At 42.3% G+C, this 17,956-nt stretch overlaps 1 protein-coding gene across 1 annotated transcript in view; it reads right to left on the bottom strand.

Annotated features, from left to right (window-relative positions):
• Positions 1-16,114: 16,114 nt before the first annotated feature.
• ltbp3 (latent transforming growth factor beta binding protein 3) overlaps positions 16,115-17,956 on the bottom strand; it is a 225,859-nt gene continuing 224,017 nt past the window's right edge. The window contains 2 exon segments of the mRNA XM_084320781.1: positions 16,115-16,304; positions 16,307-16,399. Coding sequence (XP_084176907.1) covers positions 16,249-16,304; positions 16,307-16,399 — 149 coding nt within the window. The 3' untranslated portion in view covers positions 16,115-16,248.

The raw sequence follows: 17,956 nt of genomic DNA, 5'->3' as shown, positions 1-17,956 counted from the left end.
TTGTGTTGTACCTTGCGCTGTGCTGAAGGAGCCTGGTCCTTCTCCATTCTTTTTCGCCCCTCTCTTCTCCTGCTTGGCGGGGCTGGGAGGGGGCTGTCGAGGTGGTTCTTGTAGAACTCCTCTGGCATCCCTGTGTACGTCCTGGTCCGCCGGGCCCGGGTCTGACTTTGTTTTCGTCGACCTGTTGGCCTGGGTTAACCCCTTCTTGAAAACTGAAACACTTGTACTGCTGTATAGCCAGTGTATACCTGCAGTTGTGTTTTGGAGTTTTTTCTTTTTTTTCTTTTTCAAAGAAAGCTATTAAAATAGTCTTTGAATCTAAATATACTTTTTCTGTTGATTTTACATTAATTCCATGATTTTACTCAAGTAAATATCTGTTACAAGCTTCGGTCTTAAGTAGAAAAATGCTATTTTTTATTTAGATTAATTACAGAAAATTGTTAGATTAATTAGTTAATTTTTTTTAAATCTATTGACAGCACTAGTAGTAACACATTTGTAGATGCTATGAAAAATGAATATTAAAAAAAACTACTATAGGCCATACTGTACCTCCATTTATTTGTTCATGTTCAACAAATTATTTGTTAAGACATTCATAAAACATCTATAAATCATTGCAGATGCTATTGTGGGCCCTAATCTAAAGTAAAGCCTATTCATCATTAACAAATGTCTAATAGTTTGTTTATTTGTGGACTTTTATGAATACACACGAAGCAATTACCAGACTTGTCTTTTCATGTTTAACAAATGATTTGTTAAGACATTCATAAAACATCATTTGCAGATGCTATTGTGTGCCCTAATCTGAAGTGAAGCCTAAGTATGACATGAGGGTAATAAATAGGCGCCGATACAGCCTGAAAATACAAATAATTATTACCCTTGTGTCATCATCACATACTGCAATATAGTGAGCACACATTAGGAACAAACACATAATTCAAATGTAACGTTAGCACCCACCACATCAAGTACGTCTACACAACATATAAGAGTTGTAGGTCGGGAATGATGGAATAGATTTACCAACAAAAAATGTGTTTAGCCTGCTCATACCTTAACACAATCCCGCCCAACAATGTATATATCCGTGTTTCGAATCCATGCTTAAAGACCAACTTGCAAGTTGTATTTTTGTTCAATAAACAATGTGACTAGGCCAACGCTGACTTTCATGAAGGGGGGGGGGGGGGGAAATCGAAATTTACCCAGTTTTAGCGTTTTTTATCAACCATTTTGTCCACCCAACCACAACCTCCACGCACATGCATATTTTAATCCATGTTTCATAGCGTGCGTGTGTCATTTTTTATTTATTTTTATTTATCCTTTATTTATCCAGGAATGTCCCATTGAGATACAAGATCTCTTCTTCCAGGGAGTCCTGACCAACACAGCACACAACAAGTTTCAACATAAAACAGGGCATTAAACAAAAAACATACAATTCAAATATAAATACAGAGGGTCATTTGTGCAGTGGCAAGGAGCATAATCACATCAACAATAGCATCAGGTAAAACAGTTACATGTTTCATAAAGGGCTAATCGTAGCATACCTTTAAAAGCATTCACAGTAGGAAGTGCCTGTAGACAAAGTTTCACTTGCAGCGTATTCCATAAAAAGGGAGCATAGTGGGAGAATGCAGCTTTACCAAGCTCTGACTGCATCAAAGGAACATTTAACAGCATCCCATTTGCTGCTCGTCTGGTATTAAAAAAGCAAGTATAAAAGGACAGAAGTCTGGAGATATATAAGGGCAGCTTACCTAGCAATGACTTAAGGATAAAAATCAACATGTGTGATTGTCTTCTTTGGTACAGAGAGGACCATCCTAATGACTGATACAAAGTGCAGTGGTGGGTGCGAGAGCCTGCACCCGTTACAAAACGTATGGCAGTATGGTACGCAGAATCCAGCTTTTTAAGCAGGGAGGAAGGAGCATGCATATAGATTACATCGCCATAGTCTAATACAGGCAGAAAGGAACTCTGCACAATTCTCTTCCTGGCTTCAGACGGGAAACATTTCTTTAACCGGAAGAAAAAGCCCAGTTTAGGTCTAAGTTTTCTCAGTAGGTTCCCAATATGAACATCAAAGGCCATCTTTTCATCAATCCATATGCCCAGATATTTATAGGATGCTACTTTGTCAAGGCATGTCCCTTCCAGTGTCAGAATCGGGGGGACAGCTGTATTAGCTCGAGAGCGAGAGAAGGTCATGTACTTGGTCTTTTTTGCATTAAGGACCAGTCTTAGCCTTAGCAAGGAGTGTTGTAGTGTATTAAAAGCATCCTGTAGAAGCTCTATGGCCTGAGTTAAAGAGGAAGCCACTGTGTAAACAACTGTATCATCGGCGTATAAATGAAAACGTGCTGGGTTTATCCCATTTCCTAGTTCATTTATAAAGATGGAAAATAAGACAGGGGCCAAAATAGAACCTTGTGGAACACCTTTGTTTACAGTAAGAGCAGCTGAGGTATAATCTTCTACTGAAACACACTGAGTTCTTTCAGATAGATAGTTTTTAAACCAGCTCAAAGCCATTTTACCAAGACCTATGCAGCCAAGCCTTTGCAGTAGCAATGCATGATCCACAGAATCAAAAGCTTTAGACAGATCAACAAACAATGCTGCACAGTGTTTTTTCTTGTCCAGTGCTTCAATTATGTCATTTGAGACTAGCATAGTTGCTGAAGTAGTACTATGGCCTGATCTGAAGCCTGACTGAGACTCGTTAAGAATATTATGGTCAGTTAGAAACGTTTTCAGTTGTTCGTTTACAAGAGATTCAAAGACTTTGGCCATTACAGACTGGTCTGGAAATAGGGCGATAGTTATTTAGGTCAGAGGGGTCTCCGCCCTTTAACAAGGGGAGAACCATGGCCGACTTCCATGAGCTAGGTAATTCACCAGCACAAAGACTGAGATTCAAAATAGAGGTTATGGGTTCTGCAATCAGACCTGCAGCAACTTTGAAGAAGAACGGCTCTATCTTGTCTGGGCCTGAAGATTTCTTTACATCTAGGCTCATTAAAGCTTTGTGAACCTGAGAGGTCAAGATGGGGGCAAAGGTGAACAGTTGATCAGGGTCAAGTGGCGGAGGACCTGGCTCTCCTTCTGCAGCGATCATCCCTGAGTTGCTAGAATCAAAGATTGAGCCAGCAGAAATAAAATGACTATTAAAGCTGTCTGCAATATCCATTTTGCCCTTGATTTCACTCTGATTTACCCTTAAGAGATCAGGAAGGCTGTTTGGAGTGATAGAACCTGAGGAGGATTTAACAAGTTTCCAAAACTTTGCAGGGTTATTCAAATTGTCATGAATTGCATTAAGATAGTAGGCACATTTAGAGTTTTTAATCAGCTTAGTGCATTTGTTTCTTAGTGTCCTATACAGATTCCAATCTAATGGAATATTCGATTTCTTTGCTTTAGCCCAGGCAGTGTCTCTCTGTCGAATGAGAGAGGACATAGAATCATTAAACCAGGGGTTATCTTTACCGCTTATCCTAGATGTCCTAAAAGGAGCATGCTTGTCACATATAGCCAAGAAGGTGGATTTAAAATAATTCCATGCTAACTCAACATCGGTCATAAGTGAAACAATGTGTAAATCACTATTAAAAACATCATGTAGAAACGCTTGCTCATCGAAATGTTTGAATCGTCTCTTATGAATGAAACGTGGCTTTCCTTTAGGGACCTTACAGGTTCTCACACAAGCAATTGCGCAGTGGTCGCTTATATCATTACAAAACGTGCCTACTGCGGAGAAACGGTGAGGTGCGTTTGTAAGAATAACATCAATCAAAGTGGACTTCTCTAAATCTTTTTGGTTTAACCGAGTTGGCGAGTTAACTAGTTGCACCAAGCAGAGAGAGTCACAAGTGTCCTTGAAAGAGTTTTGTAAATCCGTTTGCCAGTCCCAGTTTAGGTCTCCGAGTAGAACCATCTCGGATTTAGTCCAGTTATGGAGAAGATTGGAGAGTATGTTCGTGGCTTCGCTTGTGGCAGCGGGCGGGCGGTAGCATCCGACCACTATAATGTCTGAACCATTTGGGAGCGATAGTTTAATTACAGAGAGTTCAAAGCATTTCGGTTTTGTTAGGGATTCGATGCAGGTGCAGTCTAAATGGTTTTTAACATAAATTGCAACCCCGCCCCCTTTTCCCACACGGTCTGTTCTAAAGACATTGTAATCTTTTATATTTATCATATCATTTGTAATCGACTTTTTGAGCCACGTCTCAGAAAGGACAATGATATCAGAGTCAGTCGAATCGGCCCATATTCTGATGGAGTCCATCTTATTAATCATGCTGCGAACATTAATAATGATGATGTCACATCAGGTGCAGGGCAGCAGGGGCTCTGAGAGTCACAGGCAGCAGGAAGCAGAGAGCCTTGCTACTATTAGCCGAGGACTAGTGATGAATGAAAATGTATCTGTTTCACCTAACACTATTGCTCCGTGATCATAGCCATTCATCTCTAAAGCTAACCACTATTTGTAAAAGCCACAACCACGTTACCATATTTGTAATAATGTAAATCATTGTAACGTTGTACATATTGTGTATACAATGTTAGTAGCTAACGTAGCTTAGCTTAGCTTGGTAGCCGCCGTTCTCGAAACTCCTAACAATGCCTGATTTAAAATGGTTCTCTCCTCTTTGTATACCTTTGTCCTCACAATTATTCTGCCAGAGAACTTATGGACACGACAATAGTAATAAGTAATAAGGTGTTTGAGCTTGTAACGTTAATGTTAACGTTAGTTAGCTAATAGCTATCGTGGTAGCCCCTTTCGTGACTGATGCACCGAGTGCTATCCGAGGGGGCTACTATCGTATCAACATGCCGCGACGTGTATCTTGCTAGCTGGCATGATGCGTGCAGTGCTTTGCCCCACAGGTCTGAGAAGAGGACCTGCACATTTTACTCGTTCCCCAAACTCTTTTACATGCACGACAGTAGACATAATGCTAACGTTAGCGGGGTAACGTTAGCGAGAGCCATATAGCCAGCTTGATACTATGACCCGGGGATAAGGCGACAGCCCACAGACCAGTAGCGCTGCCAGTGATGGGCAGTAGCTAGCTACAAGTAGCGACGCTACATAGCTTAACTACAATTCTCAGTAGCATCGCTACTTTTTAACCAGGGTAGCGGTCTCTGTAGCGGAGCTATTTATAGAACGAAGTAGTGACGTAGCGACGAGAAACGTTACACGCTACTTTCGGGAGAAACAGTCTAGACTAGAAGATTTGTGAGGAGAAAAAAAAAACTCCCCGTAAAAAACCCTCTATGATTGGTTGGTTGGTTTAGATATGAGTATGACGACTCACGATTGGGTATGGTAGGCCAAAACATTACGGGTAGGCCAATCAGAGGCAGGATAGGGCGGGACTCCAGCCGCAAAGCAGGAAGTGAAAATCAAAACACAGACGTACTGAATGAATGCAATTTAACGGATTACATGAACCAGTCCGCGCGAAATGGGAGAGGGGTTCGATGGCATTGATGAAGATGATGATGTCAATAACAACAATGCCTCTCCATGGCCCTATCTGGGACACATTTATGAGTTTGACTGAAAAAACGGCTAAAACATATGCTGCTCTCAACACGTCCAGCACTAACTTGAGAACACATTCAGGTGAGCTGATGAAAATCAACTTTTCCCAAACAGCACACAAGTCAGTACACTTTTTGTCAACAGCTTTAACTAACAGATAGCTGCTATCATGATGATGTTTCACTGTAGGCAGAAAATGAACAATATTATGGGGGTGGAGAAAAGAAAAAAAGAGGGAAAAGCAGTGGTTCTCAACCTGTGGGACAGGACCCCCAGGGGGGGTCCCCACATGATTTTGGGGCCATGGAATGTTTTGTGAGTTACATATTTAAATAAATTGTTCTCATTTAGCTGACACTTTCATTCAAAGCAACTTACAAATTGTGTACAACAAGTCAGCAGGAGTGGTACATATCTAGCAGCCAAGGATAAGTAGTATTGTTTGTCAGTGTCAAGCTTGAGTGTTATACTCTGAGTACATACTGTAGTAGTATAGACATATTAGCATAGTTGGTAGTAGTATATACATGGTAGCATAATACTAGTAAAATGAAGTAAAACAGTTACAATTCAGATATTGAAGAAGTGTGTTTTTGGTTGATAAAGTGGGCAGGTTTCAGAAGATGCAGAGTTTAGGGATAAATAATACATAAAGATAGAATAGAAAAGAAAAAGACCATTACTGCATCAAAAGTAATCAACAAACTATACTATAAAAACTGATAAAACCAAATGGTCTCTTTCTTTTCTTTTTTTTTGCCTTCCTGGATTTTGTACATAATACAAGTTCATGTTAAAAGGATGACACAAAAAGCCAGACCGAGGGCTTGTTTCAGTTTTATAATAAACAATCAAACTGAGAATTTTTTTTCCTGCCTATTTGTTTGGTGGAAACTTGATCAGGAAGTAAAATAAAAATAAAAATAAAGTAGTGCCGATGTAGCTAGCTATTTTTGCCATGTTCTTGTAGTGTAGCTTGCTACATTTATCTGGGGATAGCTTCCATTGTAGTTGAGCTATATTTAATCGAGAGTAACTTGTAGTGTAGCTTGCTACATTTTCCAAGTAGCTTGCCCATCACTGAGTGCTGCTGTACTGAACAACAGGCTGCCTAGTGGTAAATGTAGTTCTTTTTTTACGACATTAAAAACCTTATAACTACCTTGTTTCAACCAGTTGTAACTGGTCCATCAAAGTCTCCGACGATTAAACCCATTTGCGTCTTGTAAGGCGTCCATTTGGATCAAGGAAATAGCTTTCTGCACTCGTCAAACTCCATTGTAGTGGATCAGAAGTAGGGAAAGTTACCTGGAGTGACTTCACGGCCCTGCTAGCATCTGATAAGCTTTTTCAATTGCTCCGTGCATGTTTTTCGTGCATGGACCTTTTTAACCCTTTCTGAGTGGCATTTCCGGCGTCAAATGGGGGAAAGAAAATTATGAAATTAGATACCAATGAAATGATGTAAACTACCCATAATTGAAGAGTAGGGTTTAACCTGCAAGTTGGCCTTTAAAGGACCGAAGGACGGATATATCCGTGGCAAGTTGTTTTGGCTTTTATTCCATTTTAATAACCTATTCAAGGTCGCCGAGCTGCACTGCAGATGTACCCTACTCTTTGAATTCGAGAAAGTGCATTACCGGCCAGATCCTCTTTGGGGCGCTATCTCGATAATGCAGTGTTCCCTGTGGCAGAATCTGTCTTTTTTTTTTTGGGTCTCTAATGTAGTTTTCTACTCACCTGAAGCGATAGACCACTACACTTCCGCGTTACATTGAAATCAGGGAGGAGATTGCGGGGGGGTCAAATGAATGGATGTGGACGAGAGCCGTGATGGAAGTGGTTGCCGATACGGCTGTGGGGGTGCTAGAGACATGATCGAATAGACGTTTATGCGCCTCGCTCTCCTGAACACGGCGTGACCCATAACTAATCGATCAGAACTAAATCGGCAGAGAAAAAGCCCATTTTAAAGCACCTATTCCGCATGGACATGCGCAGAGTGCCCATGGAGTCTGGACGACGCGAGATGACGCTCGAATGAATGTGGACTGTTCCATCAGAGGGGGGAGCTTCGGTGGCCAATGTCCTTTCAGCCGAACAGGATAATGAAAAAATGATCCCACTAAATGGCCAGACGCGTCTTATGGCGACATCTACAATTACCTCATTGAGTCTACAGGTAGACTAATGTTTATATTTAAGTGCAGCGGTCTGTAGCCACTTACATGACCATCGAAGCTCCCCCCTCTGATGGAACAGTCCACATTCATTCGAGCGTCATCTCGCGTCGTCCAGACTCCATGGGCACTCTGCGCATGTCCATGCGGAATAGGTGCTTTAAAATGGGCTTTTTCTCTGCCGATTTAGTTCTGATCGATTAGTTATGGGTCACGCCGTGTTCAGGAGAGCGAGGCGCATAAACGTCTATTCGATCATGTCTCTAGCACCCCCACAGCCGTATCGGCAACCACTTACATCACGGCTCTCGTCCACATTCATTCATTTGACCCCCCCGCAATCTCCTCCCTGATTTCAGAATCCCGGAAGTGTTACGGTGGTCTATAGCTTCCCAAAGGTCAGTGAATACCACAACCACTACACCAGAGGAAGCTCAACAAATCATGTTAAACCCAGATTCGGCTCAAACAAGGGACTAAACACGTTTCGCAATTATGCCACAACAATGTGGAATGCCCTACCCAAAGCTGTAAAGGAATGTGAATCCCTGCCCACATTCAAAACCGCTCTTAAAGAGCACCTACGGGAGGCTGCAATTCGAAACTGGCCACCGTAAATGCCCAAAACCCCCACCACCTCCTAATAGACAGTCTCCTCCCCACCGCATGTATATATTCCCTCCCCGCCGTATGTATATTTCCCTCCCACCCACCCACCCCCTCCTAATGTACAGTCCCCTCCCCATTATATGTATATACTCTGTCAGGATCTAGGGGTAACAGTACTGTATATTTGAATACCGTTTATGTCACAAATGTATCAGTACTAAAGAGAACGTATTGATGAAATTTTTTTTTCTTTAAGCCATTTTGAAGGGACGGTTTATGGTCTCAATTGACAATGAGAATGGACAGATAGCAATACTATAAAGTATAGATTTTGCTCTACAAACAGCCCCACGGACTGTGCAAGTCTGTTTACATATGCTGGTCGTCTAGAGTGATATTAGACGCATCCCAGTGGCCGCCAATGTGTTAAAAGCGTAGGGCAGTGCAAATAACTTGGCTCTGCTAATGTATCGTGCTTCCATTCAACAGACGGCAACACGCACTTGCGTGATACTTCCTCTACATACTCTGTCAATAGGGAGGTGTAGTACAGTATACGTCATTTTTGCTTTTTCCTGTTCCACCCTCTGTTCCACTTAATGTATTTCCCCATTGTCCATTTCTAAATTGGCTCGTTTTAAAACAAATAAAGCATGGACATTGACATGGTGTACCTTTCTGTGCATATTCATCCACAATATATAGCTCAACAGGAAAATATTTGCAATTAATCGTAAAAGTAGCAAATTAACAACGTTTATGTTTTCGTTCACTGAGAAACTACACTACCATTTTGCGCTGCTGACTGACGTCACCACAGCGTAGACTCCTGGCTTTAGTCGCAGACCTAGGATCAGATTTCCCTTACATTCCATAAGCTTACCAATACGTATGGGAAAATAACTGACCCTGAATCTGTGGCTAGTATCTGTTTCACCCAACACTAGGGCTGTCCCCAACTAAGGATTTGGATGGTCGACTAGGATTGGCCAAAATGTGCCGTTATTCGACTATTGGTCAACTTAAAAAAAAAAAAAAAAAAAAAAGTATAATATTTTTAAACTTTACATTTTTTATTTTAAATTAAAAATGTTCTATCATTCCATTTGGGCTGTGGGGGTGCTTAATGTCTGAAGGAGTCGACTGAAGGCTTCTTGTCCTCTGCAAAAGCATGCAATTGGTCCACTGATGGATACATCTTGATATTTGTCTAGTCTAGTGTGTTCATTAGATGGGTGAAATCCTCTTTCAGTGCCTCTGTGCCTGTTTTCGTAGGCAGTTAGCCTCTGGTATGCGTGCCATTAGCGTTAGCCACGCTTCTAGGCCTCTTTTCTTTTGGAAAGAATGATAAATAAATAAATAAAAATATTAATATATATATTTTTTTATATTCGACTAAGAGGTTGGCCAGTCGACTACGGCTCCTTTCGACCGATTAGTCGACTAATCGGTTAATAGGGGTCAGCCCTACCCAACACTAGTGCTCCGGTGATCATAACCATTTATCTCTAAAGCTAACCACTATTTGTAAAAGCCACAACCACGTTACCATATTTGTATTTATAATTTAAATCGTATAACGTTATTTTGCTGCATATTAAATCACTGTAAATACTATGTAAATCATTGTTTCGTTGTACATATTGTGTATAGTTTATAACGTTATTGTTTTTTTTACCTAACGTTAGTAGCTAGCTAGCTCACAGAGATAAAACTGGGCATGATGCGTGCAGTGCTTAACCAGTAACCACAGGTCTGAGAAGAGGACCTGCACATTTTACTCGTTCCTGAAACTCCTCTACATGTCCGATTTAAAATGGTTCACGACAGTAGACATTGCTAACGTCTAGTACGTTTAGCTAGGTAACGTTAGCTAGCTAGCTAGCTTGGTATCAGCTGGCCGTGACGGGGATTAGGCGACAGCATTGAACAGGCTGCCTACTGAACAACAGGCTGCCTACTGGTAACTGTAGTTCTTTTTTTACGACAAATTTAAAACCTTATAACTACCTTTATTTCAACAAAAAACGCTTAAACAATAATGTTAGTGGTAGAAGGGAACTCATTTTGTGCAAAGATGGAAGCTTGTCAATTTCCATGCGGCAGAATTGTTACAATAGCCGATAATCCATTTTCCCAATGATGAAAACCTATACGGGTGGAACAACCACAGTGATGTCAGACTACACCTCCCTATACCTGGCCAGGGTACTCCTGGGTCCTAGTGCCCCCCACATTACACTATATGTTATGCGCATGTATTTTATATGTTAATAAAATTGCATTTATCTATAGTCCTAATTCTGTCACTGTTTGATGTCACAAATAAGTGTGTATCCAAAAGCTGTCTACAACATTTTTAACAGGTGATGAAAAAGTAAACAAATAATTAACTGTATTTATTAGACATTTGTTAATGATGAATAGGCTTCACTTCAGATTAGGGCACACAATAGCATCTGCAAATGATTTATAGATGTTTTATGAATGTCTTAACAAATACTTTGTTAAACATGAAAAGACAAGTCTGGTAATTGCTTCGTGTGTATTCATAAAAGTCCACAAATAAACAAACTATTAGACATTTGTTAATGATGAATAGGCTTCACTTTAGATTAGGGCACACAATAGCATCGGCAAATGATTTATAGATGTTTTATGAATGTCTTAACAAATCATTTGTTGAACATGAACAAATAAATGGAGGTACCTCTACCTCTACCACCTGAGACAGTTAAGGAAGTTCAGAGTATCTGGGAAGATACTCCAGTCCTTCTACTCCGGAGCTGTAGAGAGCATCTTGACTGGAAACATCACTGCCTGGTATGGAAACAGCACGGCACAGGACAAGAAGGCCCTACAGAGAGTGGTGCGCTCAGCCGAGCGTACCACGGGTATTGCACTGAGCTGTACTGTACCCATTCTGCAATCTGTTAATAAACTTTTCAATCAATCAATCAATCAAACCCCTGCAGGTTCTATACAACAAGAGGTGCAAATCCAGAGCCTGCAGAATAATGAAAGACCCACACCACCCCAACAACAGCCTGTTCATGCTGCTGAGGTCAGGCAGACGCCTGCGAACACCAGCTACTAGGACTTCGGCTCAGCTTCTTCCCCCAGGCCATCAGAGCCCTGAACACTGAACTCTCCACACACAAGCACACATGAGCACACACACACTGTACACGCTCACACACTAGCAGCCACTTTAACATGAGCAAGCACACACTCATGCTGCACATGCCCACACTTATGGCCACGAAGGAAAGGTCACTTTAAAAATAGTATAGTATAACCCGAGATTGTATAAATTAGCATGTACAGAAAGACACTACCAAAGGACCTAGCATGTCCTCCATGCTCTGTAAATAACTTATGTACATATACCGATATGCCCTAATATGTTACTTGTTTATTGCACAATGTTACTTGTTTATTGCACAATGTTGATTCTATTTTATGTTATTTGCACATCGTTGCGGGCAAGACCACCCGCATTTCATTGTATACTTGTATGCCGTGACAAATAAAACTCTTGACTTGACTTGTACAGTATAGTCGTTTTTTCATATCCATTTTTCAAAGCATCTACAAATGTGTTACTACACATTAAACGTTATTTAATGATGAACAAATCAAGTACAAACAATGTTGATAATGAGTTATAAATAATGTAGAACTCATTTGTAAATGTTATACAAATATAGTTATAAATGCTTTAATAATAATTTACAAATGCATATAAATGATCTGTTCATGGTTAGTTCATTATCTACAAATACCTTATAAAGGTCTTATAACTGAGTGTTATTATAAAGTGTTACCGACAGTCAGCCAGCTAGCTAGCTAGTCAATAAGTCACTCACTCACTCACTCAACCAACCAATCAGCCACCCAGTCAGTCAGCTCTGCTGAGCGCACTACTCTCTGTAGAGCCTTCCTGTCCAAGCCTGACTGACGTAATAAATGTCTCCCTTCGATATATGTTCTGAACCAGTTTAATACGGTCAGAAAGACCAACTAACTTTTCTAAACAATTTATTAGGATATCATGGTCAATAGGACGAAAATGTAGACTTTATTAGCATATTTGAGTTTTTTCTGAGGTCACTAATTATTTTAGTAAGAGCAGTTTCAGTGCTATCTATGGTGCTTTAATTTTTTTTCCATGCACAAAAATGGCAGCGTCTTCAGTGTACATCTGTACATTGAAGTCAGGGCATATGTCCGGCAGGTCATTGATGTACAGGGAACACAGTAATGGCCCAACGATCGATCGCTGCGGGACACCGACTGGATTGTCAAGATAAGGAGATTTGACACCATCAACCATGACACACTGTTTTCTATTTGTTAGGTAAGACTTAAACCATTGTATTGTATCTGCAGAGAAATTGAAATGAGACAACTTTGCCAAAAGTATTTGATGGTTGACGGTGTCAAATGCCTTTCTAAGATCCAGGAATAACAGCATAATATGTAAGTGCTGTGTTCCTGGATCTTAGAAAGGTTAAGTATATGCTATTATGCATATTATGGGTTTTTGTCCAGCATATACTTAACCTTTTCAATAAAAACACAGTTAGCTGACTCAGTGGAGTGATGAGCACGGAAGCCAAATTGTAGTGAGTGGAGTGGGGTGTGACCTTTGTCCAAATGTTTAATCATAAGTTTTCAGCAACCTTAGATATGGTGGGTAGGATGCTGATTGGCCTGTAGTTGGCCACCGATACCCTGCTACCAGATTAAAAAAAACGTGTTGATGGCACCTCCTTTGAGCTGATCGATTGATTCAATAATATGCTGATTTTACTAGAGCGTCGGAGTGCGTTTTTATCAAATCTGTGTCCAGGCCATGAGTGTCCCTGGCCTTAGAGCGTTTCAGCGCCACAAGGATGGTTCTTACCTCTTCCTCTGTTATTTCCTCCAGCTCAAAATTTGATATTTAATATGTAGATATCCTCTTGTGGAGCTCGTATGGTCTCTCTGTTAGAGCTACAGTGGATATGTAGATATCATTAATATATTAATGATATATATATATAAATCATATACACACATATATATAGAGAGAGAGAGAGAGAGAGGGAGAGCGAGCAAGAGCGAGAGACACACAGAGAGAGACAGAGAGGGAAAGAGAGACAGAGAGAGAGAGACAGGGAGACCGAGAGAGAGACACACACACAGAGGGAGATAGAGACAGACAGAGACAGAGGCAGAGAGAGAGAGAGACAGAGAGAGGCGCAGAGAGAGAGAGAGAGAGAGAGGTGAAGCTGCTTCCTAACGGAACATCAAGAGGAACACGTATCTGAGTGGTTGGCATCCGTCTTGTTTATTGGGTTTATTCTTTCCTCAAGACCCTTTGGTTCCTTGTTACAATATGCAGACAAAACACAAACCTACAGAGGAGTCACATCATTTCACTTCTTTCCTGAATCATTTAGCCACACGTAGCAAACATTTCCCTCTAGATTCATCGGTAAACACGTTAATAATGAGATACTGGAATCTTTTTTTATCTTAGTTGTGTTCTTTTCCATTATCTGACCTTTTTTTTCCTTCTTTTTTTGAACCCTTACTCATGCAGGCAAGTAGACAAGAACACCTTCCTTTTTGCAGCACCGGCTTGGGAGGGACGGAGACAGACAGGCCCTGGAGCCGCCCAGTACAGCCACAGTCTTCTACCGTTGGCCACTGAGTAGCTGCACTCGAACGGTTGAGGGTCAAGTGCCTTGCTCAAGGTCGCCTCGGCAGTAGATGAGGTGACGGGGGAGAGATTTTTTCCGGAAACTCAAATTGCCCCGTGGCTAACAATGTTAAAAGTCCAAGTAAGGGAAACCAATGTCAGGGGTGAATACAGAGATTTGTCCCCAATGGGGTAAATATACATTTGTCCCCAATGGGACGAGGGTCTGGTAGAAAAAAACACTAAAACACAAAAATTCCAAATATCAAAGTATCCTTTCAAAGGCCACTTAGGTGCATTATGGCAAAAATTCGACAAAACACTGAGGGGGCTTAAAAATACTACACATCAACAAAACATTGAGGGGAGGGGCTTAAAATACTACACATAAACAAAACAGAGGGGGAGGGCTTCAAAATACTATACATCAACAAAACACTGGGGGGGGGGGAGGGGCTTCAAAATACTACACATCAACAAAACACTGGGGGGGGGGGGGGGGGGGGGGGGGGGGCAACAATGTTATTAAAACAGGATATTCCATTGAACACACTGTACAGTCAAATCAGGATCAGGGAGGGGCTTCAGGTAGACAGGGAGGGGCTTCAGGTAGAACGGGAGGGGCTTCAGGTAGAATGGGAGGGGCTTCGGGTATAATGGGAGGGGCTTCATGTAGAGAGGGGGGCTTCATGTAGAGAGGGAGGGCTTCATGTAGAATGGGAGGGGCTTCAGGTAGACAGGAAGGGGCTGCAGGTAGATAGGGAGGGGCTTCAGGTAGAATGGGAGGGGCTTCATGTAGAGAGGGGGGGTTCAGGTAGAGAGGGAGGGGCTTCAGGTAGAATGGGAGGGGCTTCAGGTAGACATGGAGGGGCTTCAGGTAGAGAGGGAGGGGCTTCAGGTAGAGAGGGAGGGGCTTCAGGTAGACAGGGAGAGGCTTCAGGTATAGAGGGAGGGGCTTCAGGTAGAATGGGAGGGCTTCAGGTAGACAGGAGCGATGAGGTCGACGGACCAGAAGCACATTTAAGAATCATTAAATGAACGGACATTTAAAAAGAAACAAACAAAAAACATTACAAAAATATATCGCAAAACAAATATATGCCTTTGCCGATCTGCCTTCTGAAGTGTAAATGTGCAATAGAGGAGCGAGAAGAGGAACCAGGATGCGTCTATACTTTCTACAACGGAGCTCGGTTTCCGGGTTCCTCCGATTGGCCACGACGCCCATGTGACCTCCGCTAGCACGCCCCCCTTCCTGCCGCGCGCCGCGCTCGCCAGCTAAGCGCCAAGCTCCTGCCGCGCCGAGCTCTGTCATTGAAGTGGGTGGTGGCAGCATAACAGCGTTCAGCCTGATGTAATGCGCCGAGCTCTGTCATTGAAGTGGGTGGTGGCAGCATAACAGCGTTCAGCCTGATGTAATGCGCCGAGCTCTGTCATTGAAGTGGGTGGTGGCAGCATAACAGCGTTCAGCCTGATGTAATGCGCCGAGCTCTGTCATTGAAGTGGGTGGTGGCAGCATAACAGCGTTCAGCCTGATGTAATGCGCCGAGCTCTGTCATTGAAGTGGGTGGTGGCAGCATAACAGCGTTCAGCCTGATGTAATGCGCCGAGCTCTGTCATTGAAGTGGGTGGTGGCAGCATAACAGCGTTCAGCCTGATGTAATGCGCCGAGCTCTGTCATTGAAGTGGGTGGTGGCAGCATAACAGCGTTCAGCCTGATGTAAAGTAGCGATTTTATTGGTTTGTCATGACAAACCAATTACATAATCCAACATATGTGTAAAGAAACAACATATTCCAGTTAACGGTATATTTTTTAATAGTTTATGCATTCGCAAATATGAGAGCCTGTCATTGAAGTGGGTGGTGTTACCAACAGCCAGCGTTCACCCTAGTAGCGATTTCCATTTCATTGAGGAAGGCAGGAGCTCGGCGCGGCAGGAGCTTGGCGAGCGCAGCGCGGCGCGCGGCAGGAAGGGGGCGTGCTAGCGGAGGTCACGTGGGCGTCGTGGCCAATCGGAGGAACCCGGAAACCGAGCTCCGTTGTAGAAAGTATAGACGCAACCAGGATACATGTTTGTACATTTTGTTTTTAGCAAACGAGCCGTTTGAGTGGCGTGGCTCGCCTGGTGCGGCAGGACCCGCGAGACCCGTTACCGGGAGCGGTGCCGGGAGCGTTACCGGGAGCGCGGGCGGACGCAGATGTTGGGCCGGCGGGCGGGGACGAAGCCGTGTTGCAGTAGCACTTGAAGGAGCCCGAGGTGTTGACGCAGCGGGCGTTCTTACACGGGTTGCTGCGGATCCCAGGTTCAGCGCACTCATCGATATCTGAGGAGAGGGAGAGAGAGACCATGTTCATGTGTCAGAATCAGAGAGAGAGAGACAGAGAGAGATAGAGAGACAGACAGAGACAGAGAAGGTGAGAGAGAGAGAGAGAGAGGAGAGAGAGAGAGAGAGAGAGAGAGAGAGAGAGAGAGAAGAGAGAGAGAGAGAGAGAGAGAGAGAGAGAGAGAGAGAGAGAGAGAGAGAGAGAGAGAGAGTCTGTGTGAACAGTAATCTGGGGGTTTTCTGTAGTATTATGAATACCAGACTTTTAAACTTCCTTACCAAGCACAATGTCATGAGTAAAAGCCAAATTGGATTTATACCAAAACACTGCACAACCGATCATATCTACACCCTACATACCCTAATTGATAAACATAAATAAAACCAAAATATATGCCTGTTTTATTGACTTCCAAAGGGCTTTTGATTCTATTTGGCATACAGGACTGTTCTATAAAGTTATAGAGAGTGGTGTAGGGGGTGAAACATATGATATTATTAAATCAATGTACTCTGGTAATATGTGCAGCGTAAAAATTGGCAAAAAAAGAACAGAATTCTTTATCCAAGGGCGAGGCGTTCGTCAGGGCTGCAACCTCAGCCCGGCACTCTTCAATATATATATTAATGAATTGGCTAATATACTAGAAAAGTCCTCAGCCCCCGGTGTAAGTCTCCACAATCGGGAAGTGAAATGCCTGCTCTTTGCAGATGACCTGGTTGTGTTGTCCCCCACAGCAGACGGCCTACAGCAGAGCCTGGACCTGCTAGAGCATTACTGTCAGACCTGGGCCCTGGCAGTAAACCCCAAAAAGACCAAAATAATGATATTCCAAAAAAGATCCAGATCTCAGGACGTCCTACCAAAGTTCTCAATTGGTACAAAACATGTAGAGTACTGCACACATTACACCTATTTAGGCCTAAAACTAAGTTCAACTGGACATTTTAAGGAAGCAGTCAATGAGCTGAGAGGGAAAGCACGCCGGGCTTTCTATGCCATAAAAAGAAATATACAAACAGAAATACCAATTCGAATCTGGTTAAAATTAATTTAATGTGTTATTGAACCAATTGCACTCTATGGCAGTGAGGTGTGGGGTCCACTTACAAAACAAGACTTTACCCAATGGGACAAACACCCCATCGAGACCCTGCATGCAGAGTTCTGTAAGATTCTCCTACATGTCCAGAGGAAAACTACAAACAATTAGGGATGTCCGATATTATCGGCCTACCGATATTATCTGCCGATATTGGGCATTAAAATGTGATATCGGAAAATATCGGTATCTGTTTAAAAAAAAGAAAAAAAATCTTTTTACATTTCTATAACCTTTATTTACCCAGGCAAGCAAGTAAGAACAAATTCTGATTTTATTTATTGTCAAAAGTATGCTTAATGTTGTGTTAATTCCATAACAAGAGATATGTAATGTTAATTACCTGAAATTATTCAGTTTTTTGGGGGGGGAAACCCTGCATATATCGGTATCGGTTGATATCGGTATCGGAAATTAAGAGTTGGACAATATCGAGCATCCCTACAAACAATGC

The sequence above is a fragment of the Notolepis coatsorum genome (genome assembly GCF_963971535.1).
Source record: "Notolepis coatsorum genome assembly, chromosome: 8".
Taxonomy (NCBI): Eukaryota; Metazoa; Chordata; class Actinopteri; order Aulopiformes; family Paralepididae; genus Notolepis; species Notolepis coatsorum.
Note: the sequence above shows the minus strand (reverse complement) of the source record. Positions and strands in the feature narration are given on the sequence as shown.